Here is a 15,945-nt window from a genome sequence, read left to right as displayed (position 1 = left end):
GCTTGAGTCAAGACTTATCTAATTCCGACTCGGCTCAAGTCCTTTGCTTCCAACCCATCTAGTATAGCTTATAAATAATGACCCATTTATTGATGCCCGCCCATATTTATTAAATTTAAATTTCTTAATTTTTTTTCCCAATTTTTAAAAAATTCTATGCCATATATATTTTTTTAGTCATTTTATTAAATTTTAGTTGAGAAGAACGAGAACAAATACAAGAGGTTAAGCGATATAAAATGATTTTATATTAAAGTATAAGTATAAGTTAGCAAAATACATTTAACCGTTTTCCTAATATTCGTTTCCGTCGTTGCAGTTCATGATAACGGATTTGGGTTACATGGACCCTACCCTCTTTACGGATATAATCGGGTCGGATCCTGATATATGCAGTAAACCAAACCCGGCCCATTATAAGAACGGAGGATTTCAATTTCGTTCGAGTCAGCATCTCCCGCCTCTTTCGCTCAAATAATTCACCAATTAAAACACCCCAAAATTTATTTATTATCCCATAACGCCCCTAAATTCGACTTTCTCTTCTTTTCCACTCCTTTCTTCGCCACTCTCCTCTCCTCTCTTTGATTCCTCCCATTTCTTCCACAAAGTAAAGCCCTAATCTCGCCATGAACAACTTCCACGTCTACGAGGCCATCGGCAGGGGAAAGCATTCGGTATTTTGTCTCCTTGTCTCCGTGGATTTAATTTCAAATTTAGGGTTTATACAGAAGTCGATCGAAGCAGCTCGATTTGAGTTTTCTGGACGATTTAAAACGCTTATTGTATTTTTGGGGTTTTTCTCTGTCCAGACGGTTTACAAAGGGAGGATGAAGAAGACCATCGAGTACTATGCTATCAAGAGCGTGGAAAAGTCTCAGAGATCGAAAGTTCTTCATGAAGTGAGCGCTCTATTTGCCAATATTATGCCTTTCTGGCGACCAATTCAGGATTTTTTAAGTTTCTCATTTGTGGGTCGTGTAGATCTTCTCGTTTCTGTGCAATCCGAGAGATAAGAAATGGTGTAACTAATGATTCTAGGTGGTTCAAGGAACTTCATATTAGTGTTGCAGTTCTATGACAAGAGATTTGCTACTCCGTTAGGATGTTTTATCTGTTATCATTGTTTTTAGCAATATGATATATTTGGGATATTGTGTGGATACTTTATTCAACGAATGATAGTCTCTATTATACTTGTTCTGTGTAATTCGGTTTGATCACTGCTGATTTTATCCTTAACCTTTGCAGGTTAAGATGCTTCATTCTTTAGATCATGAAAATGTCCTGAAGTTCTATAACTGGTAAGATGCTACTGGCCTTCAATTTGGCAACAATAGCGCTGTTCAACTTTCACTTAGTTCATTATCTTATCTTCCGTGCAATTTTAGTTCAATCTTCTACATCAGTACGTATTTCCTGTTTCTTATTTTTTCTGTATGTATGAAGTTTCATATGGCTTGTCTATTCATACTTTTGCAGGTATGAGACCTCTGCGCACTTATGGTTGATCTTGGAGTATTGTGTTGGAGGAGACCTTATGAGCTTATTGCGGCAGGTATCTACTAGTGAGTTGTTGTAACTTGTTCATGCTTTATTCCTTTTAGGATTAATTGTTTCCTTTTTGCCTTGTTCTTGTTATTCTGCCAGACAATTATATAGTGGTTGAGCATTATCCCAATGCATGACATTTTTATTCTTGCCACCTTCATGTGGGAAGTGCCTAAGATGATTCATAGCTATGAAAGGATATATATGGACAAAATCCATTAGGAAAACTATTTGAATATTTTTAGATTGTCGTCGATAGAGAAGTTATATTCCAAATACTACCCTGGACCCACATGTTTAAATTATTTTTACGGCATTACATTGATCATCTAAATGGTGCTAATAGACATTACAGCGCTACCATGCACATATTCATTTTATCATATTGAATTGTTCACGAACAATTTTCTCAGACTTTTTAACACCTTTTCAGCTCAGGAACTCTCTGTGCTCTCTATTCTGTTTTTTTGTTCCTTTTATCTTCATTCTCTAAGCATTTCTAATTAGTGACGTGTTTACTGTTACCTCCAGGATAACAGGTTCCCTGAAAATTCTATACATGATATGGCTTGTGACGTTGTCAAAGCTCTTCAGTAAATACTCTATCAACACTCTTTTTTTATTCTCCCTGAATTGTTTAAGTAGTTTGAATTAGCTGAAACTATTCTATTATTAGGTTCTTGCATTCCAAAGGAATCATTTATTGCGATCTCAAGCCATCAAACATTTTATTGAATGAATACGGATGCATGAAGGTAGTCTTTTTTAGTATGATTCACAATTTACTTCTTCATTTTGATGTTGATACAAATTTAATTTATTACTTCCTTGGTCATAATTTTGTCCCAGCTGTGTGATTTTGGATTAGCAAGGCGGTTAAATGACATAGAGAAAAGTTCTGTTGCAGCGGTTTGCCCCTCTTCTTTTTCATTTAGCTCTCCATTAGTTTATTGTATATTAATTTGCTGTTTCCATGAATGAGAAAAATGATTTATCTCTTTTGTGGTTTCCAAATGTTTTCTCCTAGTTGCCACCATCCATGCGAGGAACACCCTGCTATATGGCTCCTGAGCTGTTTCAGGATGGTGGAGTCCACTCTTATGCTTCTGATTTCTGGGCACTCGGTTGTGTGTTATATGAATGCTATGCTGGAAGGCCTCCTTTTACGGGCAAAGAATTGACTCAGTTAGTAAAGTCCATAATTTCAGAGCCTACACCACCTCTCCCTGATAACCCCTCAAGGTCCTTTGAAAATCTGATCAATTGTCTATTAATGAAAGATCCGGCTGAAAGATTAAAATGGCCTGAACTTTGTGACCATAGCTTTTGGAGAACAAAGCTCCCTGTAGTTCCTCTGCCTTCTCAGCCTGCTTTTAGTAATATGCTTCAACTTTTTGCTAAGCCATGCCTTTCAGAGAGAAATGGTGATAAACCTTCCCGACAGAGAACACCTCCCAAGCATCGTGAATACAGTGGAAATGGTGTCTATAAGCTGAATGAAAATTCTGGCAAGGTTTTTGAAACACCAGTGAAGAATTTGCAAAGTGGCAGAAAAACTAATGCAAAACCATCTGGCAGAATTGATGCTGCAAAGGGTGTCAATATACTTAGACTATCAAGGATGGCTAAGTTGAATTTGCAACGAGAGAATGAGAAGGAAAATTACAGGAGGCCTCTGCCTGAGACTTGTGAGAATGGGGCTGAAGTTAAAATTGAGAATAATGATATGGAGCTTGATTTCAGTGAGAACCCTGAAGATGATGCACCCGATGATTCTGATGGAACTGATAATCCGGCATGTACTCCTGGAGAAAAACTTCCAACTCAAAATACTGATGAAACAAGTGAAGAGACGGATTTCAACACGAACCAAGAAGATATGATCATCGAGAATAATATATCTGGGACTGAGGATGTGAAGAATCTCGATATAGATGCTGGTCGAGAGAAGCTTGAAGTGGCTGCAACTCCACCTAGTGGTAGTCTAAGGAAAGTTCAGCGTGTGAAAGTGAATTCTGGGACTGCACCTGATTCCAACTCACCTAACAATTTTCTTGAAGTGTTTTGGCACCCAACAGATCTTTCAGTGAAGCCTGTAATGCCTAACCGAAAGGGTGATAAATCTGTGGATACTGTTTCTAATCTTCCTTTTGAAGTTCTTCCTGCTAGTGATTATGCTAAACTACCTTTGGAGCGGCTGAATGCTCTCAACAGTCGTATAATTCATAGTTTGAGTGGAAGTTCTCAGGTTTCAGAGAAACAAAATATTATCAGATACCTTGAGCTGTTAAGCGGAAATACTGATGCTGCAAATGTCATTACGAATGGGTCGGTAATGTTATTGCTTGTCAAATTGCTCCGACTGTCAAAGGTGTCAGTCTTACGTGTTCAGATTGCTTCGGTGATTGGTTTGCTGATACGCCACTCCACAATTATTGAAGCTGATCTGGCAAATTCTGGAATTGTAAATGCATTGACAGACGGCTTGAGGGACAAACAGGACAAAGTCAGGAGGTTTTGTATGGCTGCTTTAGGGGAACTGCTCTTTTACATCTCTACTCAAACAGATATTAATTCCACAGATTGCAATACCCATGAGTCTCCTTCAAAGGACAATCGCTCTTCAGCTTGTTGGCAGGTTAGCAACTGTAGAACTTTGATCTTTTTACTCACCTTGTTCATAATTGCTCCTTGCAAGTAAAACAATGCACTGAATATGAAATGCAACCATCAAAGTTGGTGAATTATAAGTGGTATACTCACTGGATACTTGAAAAATATAGGTCATGCAGTGATGTAGGAAGTGAAGAAAGATACCATATCGTAGCATGATTCATGATATTGTTAGATTTTTCTCATTTAGAGTATTCTTTAAATGCCATGTCTTCTCAGTCTCTGGAGTGTTTTAGTTGCTGGTCTGCCCAGGTGTGTTTCTGAGCCACCTTAAACTTTTAGAGACATGATCATGATGAAATTGCTGAACTTGTGGAATCATTTTATTTCTTATACTTCTTTTATCCATAGACATGCGGTGACATCTTGCTAGAAGAACATCCTATGATTTCCTGTCTATTACATGAGTTGTTGCACGCATACATGCATTTGAAGTAGGCCTTTTTCTTCTATGTTTTGTTAGCTTATATTCTTCTGTGATCTTCAATTTGATCATCATTGGTGCAATGGGTAAGTAAACAGGTACCCAGTTCTGTGATTGCGTTGGTATCGTCCATCTTACGTAAGGGTGAGGATGATCTAGCGCAGCTTTATGCTTTAAGAACAATTGAAAATATATGTAGTCAAGGAGGGGATTGGACATCACGTTTTGCATGTCAGGATGTTATTGGTAATCTCTGTTACATATACAAAGCAACGGGGAAGCAGGAGAACACAAGGCTTATTGCTGGATCTTGTTTAGTCCGCCTAGCACGTTTCAGCCCATCATGCATTCAGTTGGTGTTTGATAAGTTGTCTTTCAAGGACACTGTTTGTACACTCACCAAGGGCAGCCCACGTGAGCAGCAGATCAGCTTAAATCTTTTGAACATGGCATTTCTCAACAGCCATGTCGTAACAAATATGAGCCGCTATATACTTTCGCTAGCAGAGGAGAAACTGCTGGTTCCAGGTCTAATATCTCTTATAGAACAGGGAAGTGAGGTTTTGCGTGGAAAAGCACTTATATTTGTTGCTCTTCTTTGTAAGAACAGTCGAAGATGGCTGCCCAATTTCCTTTGCAATGCCAAATTACTCTCTGCAGTTGACAGATTATGGAAAGAAAAGGATGTCTTTATTCACCAGTGTACAGAATCATTTGTGCAGTTGATTGCTTCTATTGTTCCGGGTATCCTTGAGACAGTTTTTGGAGATATACAACAGATGATGGGAGGTAAACGCCATGGACCTATTAGTGCTCTGACTGGAAGAGGTAATCCAAAGAGCTCAACTCATCTGTTTCCTGTTGTCCTTCATCTTCTCGGAAGCTCATCCTTCAAACATAAGGTGGTAAGCAGTCATGTGATGCTACAACTGGCAAATCTCATCAAACTTCTAGAGACACCTTTTCAGGTATACGCTCTGGATCTCCATATCTCTCCCCACAACCCCCCACACCCCCAATTTTTGAAACTATATAGTCTAGAAAATTCAGTTAGTAATACAGATTGTTGTCTTTTTTTTTTTTAATAAAACCAACTGAATACCATTATCTTTAAGTAATACAACATATTTAGATCCTCAAGGAATTCTCACATTCTCTTCTGGATGCATTTCAGGGTAGAGATGATTTTCAAATAACATTACTTCGTGTATTGGAGTCGGTTACAGAGGAGCCTTCCGTTATATTTGGCGATCATAAGACATTTACGAGTCAAATTCTCCCAAGCTTGTCCACTTTGTACAAGGGCAATAAAGATGGAGATGCCAGATTTCTGTGTTTGAAAATTTTATTTGACGTGATGGTTGTGATATTCAGTGATGCTTCACTAACTGTTGATAAGCAAACCATGGAAGACTTGAAAAGAATCTCTCACACTTATTTCCTCCCGCTCCATCCAATGTTGATTGAGGATGAAGATCCCATTCCGATGTATGCACAGAAGCTTCTGGTAATGTTCATTGAATATGGTTATGTTAAGGTGTCAGATATTCTACATCTCAGAACAGTCTCACAGTGTTTTGAATTTTTGCGTGGGGAACTTTCTAATGCAAATGTGAACAATGTCAAGCTATGTCTGGCTCTGGCATCTGCTCCTGAATTGGATACTAAAATTTTATCTCAACTTCGGGTTGTCAGAACAATTGGAAATCTCCTTGAGTTTGTGACTGCTAAGGAAATGGAGGATTTTCTTGAACCAACTTTGTGCCTTTGCAAGGCCTTCATCCTTCGTGGCATTGGTAGTGATAAAGGCATTTCTCTTTCTAAAGAGCCAGCCCTACTTGGCAATAGCGCCTTTGACATGAGTATTGCTATTGATCAACAGTGTTGCGTCAAAGATGTTGGTGACTTTGGTAGCAATATAGGTGTGTTTCTTGAATTGGCTGCGAACTGTGAAGCACAAATTATGGATTTGGCATCAGACTGTATAATCCTGTTACTTAAGGCATCACCACGGGAAGCTGCTATGGGTCTCTTACAGAGCCTTCCTAAAATAGGCAGTCTTCTGGAATCTTTGCACCATGAAGCCTCTTCTCTACAGCTGCTACGCCTTTTGTATGGACTTGCCTTTTCTTGTAGACAATATCTTTCTCAGGCAATGATTCTATCTATACCATCATCAGCTGTCTCACGGATAGCAGCTATTGTTTCAGCTCTTAAGAACTCAAATTTTCCTGGTGTTGCAGTTGCTGCTTCTTATTTGGCCATAGAATTGCAAAGATTGCCTCAACGCACCTGAGCTGTAAACTGTGGCAATGTTGATCATCTTTAATTTTCACTGCAATATGAGATGCTACCCTGGGTGTTTTCTTTTTCATCTGATCTTCTATGTATAGAGACCTTAGTGGTGCAGAGGCTGTACCTACTCGACAGAAAGTTGTCTGCCCTTGTTATTGTGCTTCTGTTATCTGGCATTTCCTTCTGGGTGAGTTTAACTTCTCATATGACGCAGAAGGCCAATGCGTGCTTCTAAATTTGTTATTCGCCTCCCTTTAATATGTTAAACAGCTTAATGGCTACTCTATCTTAATAACCGATGCAAAGTAGAAGGCAGTGAAAGTTCAACATACGCTGTTCTGTCAACAGCGCCCATCATTTTCTGTTAATTGGATGTAATTCTATCTCAATGTATTTGTTCCCTGTAGCATACCTGTGTTATTACAATGTATTGTTGTTCTTCAGTTCTGAATAAACTGAGTTGAAGAAGCACTGGTGAATTGTTTTAGAGGAGGCATTTTACAGCCTCTACATATATGTCTGTATAACTAGAATGTATGTATATGTGGTTCATTTGTCGAAACACAGATAACTAATGCTGAAAAATATGAAGCAGCAATTGGTTATTCTCAATACTCTCTTCAAGGCTCTAAATTCATAATTTGAGCTATGAGCTTTATAAATTTGTGCAGTTAGCAATTCTATACATTATGACAAGTATAGGTCGTATCCTGTTCAATTCTTTTTTTTTAATGTTTGATCTAGTGTACGTAGACTACCTTACCTCTGATACTCTATCTTGACAAATGTGATGTTCTGCTTGCCAAATGTGATCGCAGATGAAAAAGAGCCGGTATAAAAGCAATTTCATTGCTTACATATCCAACTTTTGATTAGTCGTCTTGTGATTGTTTAAAGTCTTCAAGATAGAGCTTAATGCTACAATTAATCCATAGTTTTGTAGAGAAGTACTATAATTTCCTGCTTGCCAACATGTGTGGTTTTCCTGTGATGCTACTGAAGTTATATATTACAGACCGTTTGCAATAGGCTGTCGAATAATTTAATTGAAGTAGCACGCCATAAATGACTTCCACAACTCCTTTGACCTACTTTTGGTGGTCCATTCCAATTAGGAATAGACTGCCGCTTGACTTCACTTGGCTTGGCTCGACTATAGTCCAGAAAAACTAAGATAAAATTTTAAGCTCAAAATTAATTTTGAGCCAAACTTGAGCAAAAGTTGACTCAGCTCTGTCTCACTACTTGATACCCAAGTCTTCCTAATCCTTTTTCCTCGCACAACTATTTGATAAATACAAATTAATTCATGTACTGTTGTAAGAAATATATGGATTGTGGGAAGACAGAGAAAAAAAATAAAAGAAATCATATTTAGTCCACTGAAAGGATACAAATCTTACGTTCATTTCACAAAAATATGATATTATTATTGGGATAAGCTGTATTTCATGTTATTATTTAGTTCATTCTAGATAGATTAAATAATACATAATATTTGGGGGGTGGGGAAGCATTGACCAAGAATTTGCCAGGAGATGGTCTATCTCTGAAATCTACTCTTTCACATTGATCTTTTAACATCAATCTATTTCAAGGGCCAAATTGGTGCCTCTAATTAGTCGCAGTAGTGCAACACCCTTGACTTACTAAGTCTTTCCATTCTAATAAAAAGACTCAGGGTATGCTGAAGTCCACAAGACTCACACTATAAATCCATCAAAAAATCCCAACATAAAATTTACAGACACCACCAAATCACCTCAAATCTAATGGCGAAGACATTCTGTACTCAGGTAGAGGAAGATGATTTAGACCTCATGGGGTTCTTCATGGTGGTGGTGATAGCTCTGGTTCTGATGGTCATCTGCACTCCACCGCGCCGGCGGCGAGCACTGGTCACCGTCTACCCTGGGGTTCCCCTCTACTGCACAAATTGAGATTCAAGCTATCTCTTCTACATCTTTCTGATCATTTGTTTCAATTTTGGAGCTATTATAATTTCTATTCAGCTTTTTCCTGTAAGCTGCTTCTCATATAGATCTTTATTATGGATAATTCCTTTTGTGTCAATCTTGTGCTTATTATGTACACTTGCTTTCTGTTACATGCTTCATTATCTAGTCTGTAACAGGCAAGTAAAAGAATTATGAGAATAATGCAAAATTATACTTACATATATATATATATATATATATTACACTTTAGGACATAGTCCTAGTGAGATTCATGGGTGGTATCTGTTCTTCTGAGTTGAGTTCTGGCACTAACTTTATCAGAAAATTGAGAATTATGACATAAACTAGAAATCCTTAACCAAGAAGATTAAGCTATTAGATCAATAACATATATCAAACACTTCAATTGTTCCATATGGAACCCTTTGTCACATTTAAACTCAAAAATATACTTATTTTACGTGATAAACAATAGCATAAATTTGCCTCTTCTAGCAACCACTTATACGAGATTGTAAAGTTCTAATCCAGGAATTAGCTGCTCCACTAAGAAGCTAGTCTAGAATTATCAAGCTATGGAAGTGTGATCTTTAAATTCTTAATAGTATAAAAAAAAGAGAGGGGAAATCAGAAGAAGGAAAATGAAAAGGAACAAAGGAAGTAAATATATCAACTTGAAAAAAAATTTGCTAAAAGATGGCATTAGAATATCAAAATTTATAGTATTATATGTAGTTCTTCCATTTCATACATACCATTTGATGAAAGATGTACCAATTAGTGGATCCCAAGTCCTAACTACCTTTTCCATAGCTCCTTTTATGTATCCCAAATAATTTAAGGCTATGGTGACACATAGCATCATTGGTGCACATCCTTTTTAATGTGATAAATCCTTCTCTGTGCTGCCCAATCAAGAATTAATTTAGTTGCAACCTTTCTCTCTCTCTCTCTCTAATATATATATATATATATATATATATATATATATATATATATTGGTTGGGATGAACAGAATATAAGTAATAATATATCTACTTTCTACTTCCTAATGTCATTAAATTTACTGCTAGTGATACTAAAACAGTAGCCATTAGCTCAACTTTTGTTCCATAGTTACGGATTAATTATGCCTAGACAGATTAAACTCCACTTTTTTACTCTCAATTTTATTTTTCTTTCTTTTTTCTAATTATGATTAAAATATTCGCAATTGATCAAAGTTTAACAGAGAAACAAATGAATCACAAATAAATAAATAAATAAATAAATATGAAGGTTTAAAATAAGCATGGGGAAATAGTTAAAGAGTCTATTATCCCTATAATTACTGATTGATATCCGAGTACTTTTTCTTTTCTTTTTTTAATCTTTGAAGAAGATATAACGAAATTATATTTTCTAATAGGGTAAATATAATTGGTGTTGGTGGATAAGATTTTGCAAGTTTATTCTCCTTATTCGATTGGATTGGGCCTATCGCCGTCACTTTGCATATTAATTGCATGCATGTTGTCTTCCTTGGATAGCCTATTCCGGAGGATTACGCTATCCGACCGACAGATAAGAAGGGGCATTCTCGTAACTTTAGGGCATCGCAATTTGCATCCTCGCAGAGTTCCTCTCGTGTACGAATAAAACGACGCCGATACGGACCTGAAGGAAAGATCCTGCCTTGTTCGTAGTTGCCGTTGTGATCGCGCCCTATTCTCGATTACACTCCACCCTCTGATTTGGTTTGGGGAACCACGGAGGAGACGGCAATTGGATTGCGATTTCGTTGCTTGGGAGGTATTTAAAAATCTCTCCGTTCTTTCTTGTCTCGCAAATCAACTCATTTAGAGATTGACCAACAGGAAAAGAAAAAAAGAACATTATCTCGGTGGTGGAAATTTCTTTCTTTAGGTTGGAAATTGGTGTTGTTTTGATTCTTTCGTGTATTCTTAATAGTCGTTTTGTTGCTTAATGCGTACTAATGAAGGCCTTCATTTTGTTAAGGTTTTTTTTATTGGTAATTTGTAGGTTATGGAACGGTCGAGATGGCTGAAAACAGTGTTTTTGATCTGCTTATTATCACTTTGTCAAGGGAGAGGTGATTTTCCCTTTAATCAAAATTTATTTGTGCAATTTGCTGTAGACATTGTCCGCCGAAAGTTCTCTGTCGACGGCTCGTTCAGACGCTTCCATTTGTTCCCTTTTTTTTTGCATTTAAAGTCTTTAATTTGATTTGGAAAAATTAGGATCATGGTTGTAGCTAGAGTAGCATGGAACTGTAGTTTATGGTGAGGAATACTTATGTTTTTGGAGAAAGTATCAAGCAACTGCTATGGCTTGTAAATTAGGACATACATCGATCGTAATGATATGATGAAACTTTGTGTTGGTCGTTCAAGCTCAAAAGTGTTGAATTCATGACTTCTTCAGACATTAATAACAGTGGGCCAATTTGAGCTCAAAGTAGGACTAATTCTTCATTATCATTTTTTACTGTATTGGAACTTTGTTATACTTAATTGGGTGCTTTATTGTTTACTTTTTATTTTTCTTATATTCTTCTTCCTGAAATTGTGACCTTCGCTTATTCTTTCAAAATTACAGAACTTAGGATCAAGCAAGATGACTACAGTTCTGTTTATAACGAGACTCTTGCCAGGATACTTGTGGAATATGCTTCTGCTGTAAGTTATACACTCTATTAGTCTTTCTACATTATACAATTATCTGTCCAATTATTCTATTTCCTCACCAAAAAAAAAAGAAAAAAAATCTGTGAATCGTTAATGCTTGGAGTTCACCATTTCCATTGAACAGGTTTCAATTGACCATGGATGTCAATTGTTTTGTGAACTAGAATATTTGCTTCTGATGAGATACCTGTTAGTTTTTCTCAGGTCCTCCTTTTTCAAAAGGATCTCACTTGCATGATAATATAACTTGCAGGTTGCCATGACAAATATAACAGCACTATATACGTGGACGTGCTCAAGATGTAACGGCTTGACAAAGGTACATGGATTAATTGGTTTCTCCACTCTTGCAATATGACTTATTATTTTCTTCAAGATGGTCATCATTCTACTGTTGGCCAAGATGGTATACTGTTTATTAACTTGGTCAGATTGTAATCTCTGTAGTTTTGTTAGAACAGGGGTTTGAGATGGTAGAACTAATTGTTGACGTCAAGAACTGCTTACAGGTTTGTCTCTACCTTATTTTGAAACCTAAGTGTTGACCTCCTTACAATTGAGTTACTTAGGTCTTTTGATGAACTCTTCATGCAGGCATTTGTTGGTGTAGCTCATGATATTGATGCTATTGTAATAGCTTTCAGAGGAACACAAGAGAACAGGTTTCTTCCTAGTGCAAACTGTTATGCTGAACCTGCAATAGTCTTTCATCTTGTGGTCAACTGTTGCTTATGTAGATTAGTGTTCTATAAAATATTTCACTTGGTATATGTATACTAACATGATGAATCATAAATTTTTCTTAAATTTCTTCTTCTTACTACGTATCAACTTATTATATCATCCATACTTCATACTCATGACTCATGAGATTTTGTCTGGATTGTATTGTTTACTCAAGATATACTAGTCCCATAGGTATGACAGGTTGCCTAAGAAGGGGGTTGGAAGGAAAGGGTGGAAGGGAGAGTCAAATTCTTTTGGTTTCAAATTTCAATGTATAGAATTTGGTTATTTTGAATGTTTCACATATGCAGATGAAGTTCTCCGATGATGTAGTGGCTAAGAATGACTACAATATTGCCACTACTAGATGTTTTACTATTGCATTTGCATTTTCCACATATAACCGAACCAAAATAATTGGGATTTATATTTTATACCTTGTTGTTTATGTTTTTGTTGTACTGTGGTATGCTTCTATGTTTCTAGGGGTCATTGTTGGAATTCTTTAGTATTATCACGCAATTAGCTGGTGAACATTTAAAAGAATTCTGGAATTGAAGAATTGACAATGCTACTAGACATATTAATTTAAATACTTTTGATTGTCTTTCATTAGGTCGACAGTTTGTGGTTCTGATTACTTTCTTCTTCTTCTTCTTTTTTTCTGTGTGTGTGGTGGGCCGGGGGGGGGGGGTGTGGGGCGGGGGCGGGGCTGTTAATTAGCTATATTCCATAACAACGGTTTGATACTCTATTTGTTTGGTGCTTGATTTTTGGTTAAGTAACCATAGTTTTTTTAATGTTTGTCATTGGTGAGATTTTATATAATTTCAGTATGTGTGCTATGTTGATAACTTAAGAAATTGAGCAACATTCTATTTGCTATTCTTCCTACATGATTTAAAAGAAATTATTATCTTTCCATAAGAATATGGTGAGCATTTCAATTTGCTGAGATGATATCAATTGAATTTTTCATTTCTTTTCAGCATCCAAAATTGGATAGAGGATCTCTTATGGAAACAGCTTGATCTGAACTACCCAAACATGCCTGATGCAATGGTTGGTGTCGTAGAAAATTTTTAAATGCCAGTTGAACATTTTTAGTTACTTATCCTTTGTATTTATTGAAGGTACATCATGGATTTTATTCTGCTTACCATAATACAACGGTACGTCCTGCAGTTGTAAATGCTGTTCAAAGGATTAGGAAGTTATATGGAGATATTGGTATAATTGTCACTGGGCATTCCATGGGAGGGGCTATGGCTTCATTTTGTGCTCTTGATCTTATTGTAAGTACCAGGAACTTCTTCTGAGGATGCTTATGTGGTTTTGAGTTATTTTCTGGATTCTTAGAGCCCTTCTTTGAAAGAGTGAAAAAGAGATTATTCAGATATGGCTGATCATGATATTTAATAAGAGATTCCATCTACAGAGTCTGTAGATCTAGAATTAAAACATGTGACAATGATTTGCATTTGGTGTAGCTCAGTTCAGATTTTTGCTGTGACAATATCTAGCAGTTAGAGATGTTCTGAGCACATTATCTTATGATATAACTATGCTCTTCAGAAGTTGGAGTACCCTTTAGTTCATATTTGTTTCACTGTTCTTTGGATTGCATTTGTAGAATTTAATTCATTTGTTGCTGCACTTTCTATTTTGTTAGTCCTTTTGCAGAATGCTTGATTCTATATGGGAATTTTGCCTCTTTGTTACCTAAGATTTTTTCTGTTATGTTTTAGTGCACTTTTTCCTCTCACAGATTCTATATGGTGATGCAATGCAGTCATGAAAAAGTTCTACTTTCTTTGTAGGTCAATCATGGAATGCACAGTGTTCAACTTATGACATTTGGCCAACCTCGTGTTGGCAATGCAGCTTTTGCTTCATACTTCAGCAAACATGTACAACATGCAATTCGGGTTACTCATGAACGTGATATGGTGCCTAATTTACCACCTTACTACTCTTACTTTCCCAAGAAAACGTATCACCACTTCCCAAGAGAGGTATACGAAGCTAAATACTGTAGATCTTTTGCACATATATTTTTAGATAGCTCGGTCCTTTTGGGATGATTTCTCTGAACATACTTTGAGTATCGAGCAGTTTCAGCCCTCTTATATGTCATTTCTCCCGGCATTAATCATTAGAAATGCTAATAATGCCTTCTTTTTTTATTCTTCTACTCCGTTGATGCTCCATCATTTTCAGGTATGGCTACACAATATTGGGTTAGGAAGTTTAGTTTATATGATCGAGCAGATTTGTGATGGTTCTGGTGAGGATCCATCTTGTAGCAGGTATATTGATCTCATCTTGCACTTCCTCCCCCCCTGCACCTATTTAACAGATGCAATAAAGATCCCAACAGAGCATTTGAGTTCACACTTTTGGTTTCTGTTGTGCTGATCATGTTTGCCTAATATTCTGTGTCCTTTGCAAGGTCTGTAAGAAGAAACAGCATTTCGGACCATCTGTATTACTTTGGTGTAGATATGCAGGCTGATTCCTTGGGATCTTGTGGAATTGTCATGAACTACATCACCTTCCCATATCAGATGGACTCTGATGGCAACATTGTCTTGTCAAAAGGCCCAATTGCTCAATCAATTGTACTTCCTGGCACACAATCAGATACCAACAGCAGTTATGTTCGACAAATATAAGGGGCTCACTGGGTTCTTCTATTTTTCTTACCCCATACAAAGGAAAGCAGCAAAGTTATCAGCAAAGAAAGCAAGAACTGGATGTATATGTTTCTTGTAAGTTACTATCATCTCCAAATATGTAAATATGCATTCGATCCCGGGATGAATATCTTAATGTAAATAATCTTCTCTGTTTCTAACTCATATTGTGAAGATGGTCAATTGTATTAAATACATCATCTTTCAGTTTGTGTTTCCTGTGGAATAGTTCTTCTTTTTTAAGGGAAAACTAAAAAGGTTATACCCAATTATATTAATGAGATTAGAATGTACAGAGGAAAGAGTCACAAAAGATGGGAGAGGTTGGGAGAAGAGTTATGGTTGACAAAGAGTAGAAAAAACCTCAAAGGAGAGGAGACTCGTCCTTGGAAAGTAAGATTTCCACTTCCTCCACAGAAGTGCTAATTCGAGGAAGAAACCCGTGGCAGCCAAAGCCGAGAAATTAAATATTTTGTTTTCTTTCTCTCCAAAGTTTTCCACTAGATTACTGGTATTAGCATATCCAGTCCTATCCGAATGGGTGGTGGATCTAAACATTGTAAGCTGTCCCAAGATTTCGACCAGGTTTTGATATCTAATCTTAGAGATATGCAATTGTTCTTCATAAAATTCACGTTCAAAAAAGATTTGGTCGACTGCTTAGACTTCTCATTGCAGAGCACACAGATTGTCGATCTCTCTTATGAGTTTGGTGGGGGCTGTGAGTTTCTAAATTCTATTCTTACTGCCCGATTCAATCCCAGAGAAATTTATGAGGTCGTAGTCGGATTTGACTGTAAAATTTCCTCTAGGAGTTAATATTGTGAGTTTCTTGTTTTATCTCTGACTAGATTGCGAATATCTTGAAGCTCTTTATGAGAGGTTAGGTTCCCCCTATGAGGTTCCTCAAGATTGAGGTCAGCTCTGCTCTGTTA

At 36.8% G+C, this 15,945-nt stretch overlaps 2 protein-coding genes across 6 annotated transcripts; both read left to right on the top strand.

Annotated features, from left to right (window-relative positions):
* The first annotated feature begins 536 nt into the window (after positions 1-536).
* On the top strand, positions 537-7,583 carry LOC140777138 (serine/threonine-protein kinase RUNKEL). Of its 2 annotated transcripts, XM_073121052.1 has the most exons (10): positions 537-677; positions 813-902; positions 1,252-1,304; positions 1,483-1,558; positions 2,083-2,144; positions 2,228-2,306; positions 2,401-2,460; positions 2,579-4,189; positions 4,747-5,616; positions 5,823-7,583. In XM_073121052.1, exons 1-10 carry the CDS (start codon positions 630-632, stop codon positions 6,942-6,944), a joined length of 4,071 nt encoding a protein of 1,356 aa, XP_072977153.1. In that variant the 5' UTR covers positions 537-629; the 3' UTR covers positions 6,945-7,583. The 2 variants fall into 2 exon arrangements, with proteins under 2 accessions (XP_072977153.1, XP_072977154.1); XM_073121053.1 differs by lacking the exons at positions 537-677; positions 813-902 and having other exon boundaries at positions 1,261-1,304; positions 1,483-1,568.
* Positions 7,584-8,634: 1,051 nt separating this feature from the next.
* Positions 8,635-15,229, top strand: LOC140777428 (lipase-like). Of its 4 annotated transcripts, none has more exons than XM_073121530.1 (11): positions 8,635-10,692; positions 10,900-10,993; positions 11,500-11,579; positions 11,842-11,907; positions 12,050-12,097; positions 12,183-12,250; positions 13,304-13,376; positions 13,448-13,609; positions 14,135-14,329; positions 14,535-14,623; positions 14,767-15,229. In XM_073121530.1, exons 2-11 carry the CDS (start codon positions 10,927-10,929, stop codon positions 14,987-14,989), a joined length of 1,071 nt encoding a protein of 356 aa, XP_072977631.1. In that variant the 5' UTR covers positions 8,635-10,692; positions 10,900-10,926; the 3' UTR covers positions 14,990-15,229. The 4 variants fall into 4 exon arrangements, with proteins under 4 accessions (XP_072977631.1, XP_072977629.1, XP_072977633.1 ...); XM_073121528.1 differs by having other exon boundaries at positions 8,636-10,692; positions 10,924-10,993; XM_073121531.1 differs by lacking the exon at positions 8,635-10,692 and adding an exon at positions 10,785-10,806.
* The last annotated feature ends 716 nt before the right edge of the window (positions 15,230-15,945 follow it).

The sequence above is a fragment of the Typha angustifolia genome, chromosome 15 (genome assembly GCF_048772165.1).
Source record: "Typha angustifolia cultivar Huaian chromosome 15, ASM4877216v1, whole genome shotgun sequence".
Taxonomy (NCBI): domain Eukaryota; kingdom Viridiplantae; phylum Streptophyta; class Magnoliopsida; order Poales; family Typhaceae; genus Typha; species Typha angustifolia.
Note: the sequence above shows the minus strand (reverse complement) of the source record. Positions and strands in the feature narration are given on the sequence as shown.

Excerpts from the sequence above, each read along its gene's own strand:
- LOC140777138 (XM_073121052.1), top strand. The coding sequence starts at position 630 with ATGAACAACTTCCACGTCTACGAGGCCATCGGCAGGGGAAAGCATTCG. Across the intron at positions 903-1,251 it reads GATCGAAAGTTCTTCATGAA|GTTAAGATGCTTCATTCTTT; the intron begins GTGAGCGCTCTA and ends TAACCTTTGCAG. Across the intron at positions 2,145-2,227 it reads GACGTTGTCAAAGCTCTTCA|GTTCTTGCATTCCAAAGGAA; the intron begins GTAAATACTCTA and ends TTCTATTATTAG.
- LOC140777428 (XM_073121530.1), top strand. The coding sequence starts at position 10,927 with ATGGAACGGTCGAGATGGCTGAAAACAGTGTTTTTGATCTGCTTATTA. Across the intron at positions 11,908-12,049 it reads GATGTAACGGCTTGACAAAG|GGGTTTGAGATGGTAGAACT; the intron begins GTACATGGATTA and ends TTGTTAGAACAG. Across the intron at positions 12,098-12,182 it reads ACGTCAAGAACTGCTTACAG|GCATTTGTTGGTGTAGCTCA; the intron begins GTTTGTCTCTAC and ends CTCTTCATGCAG.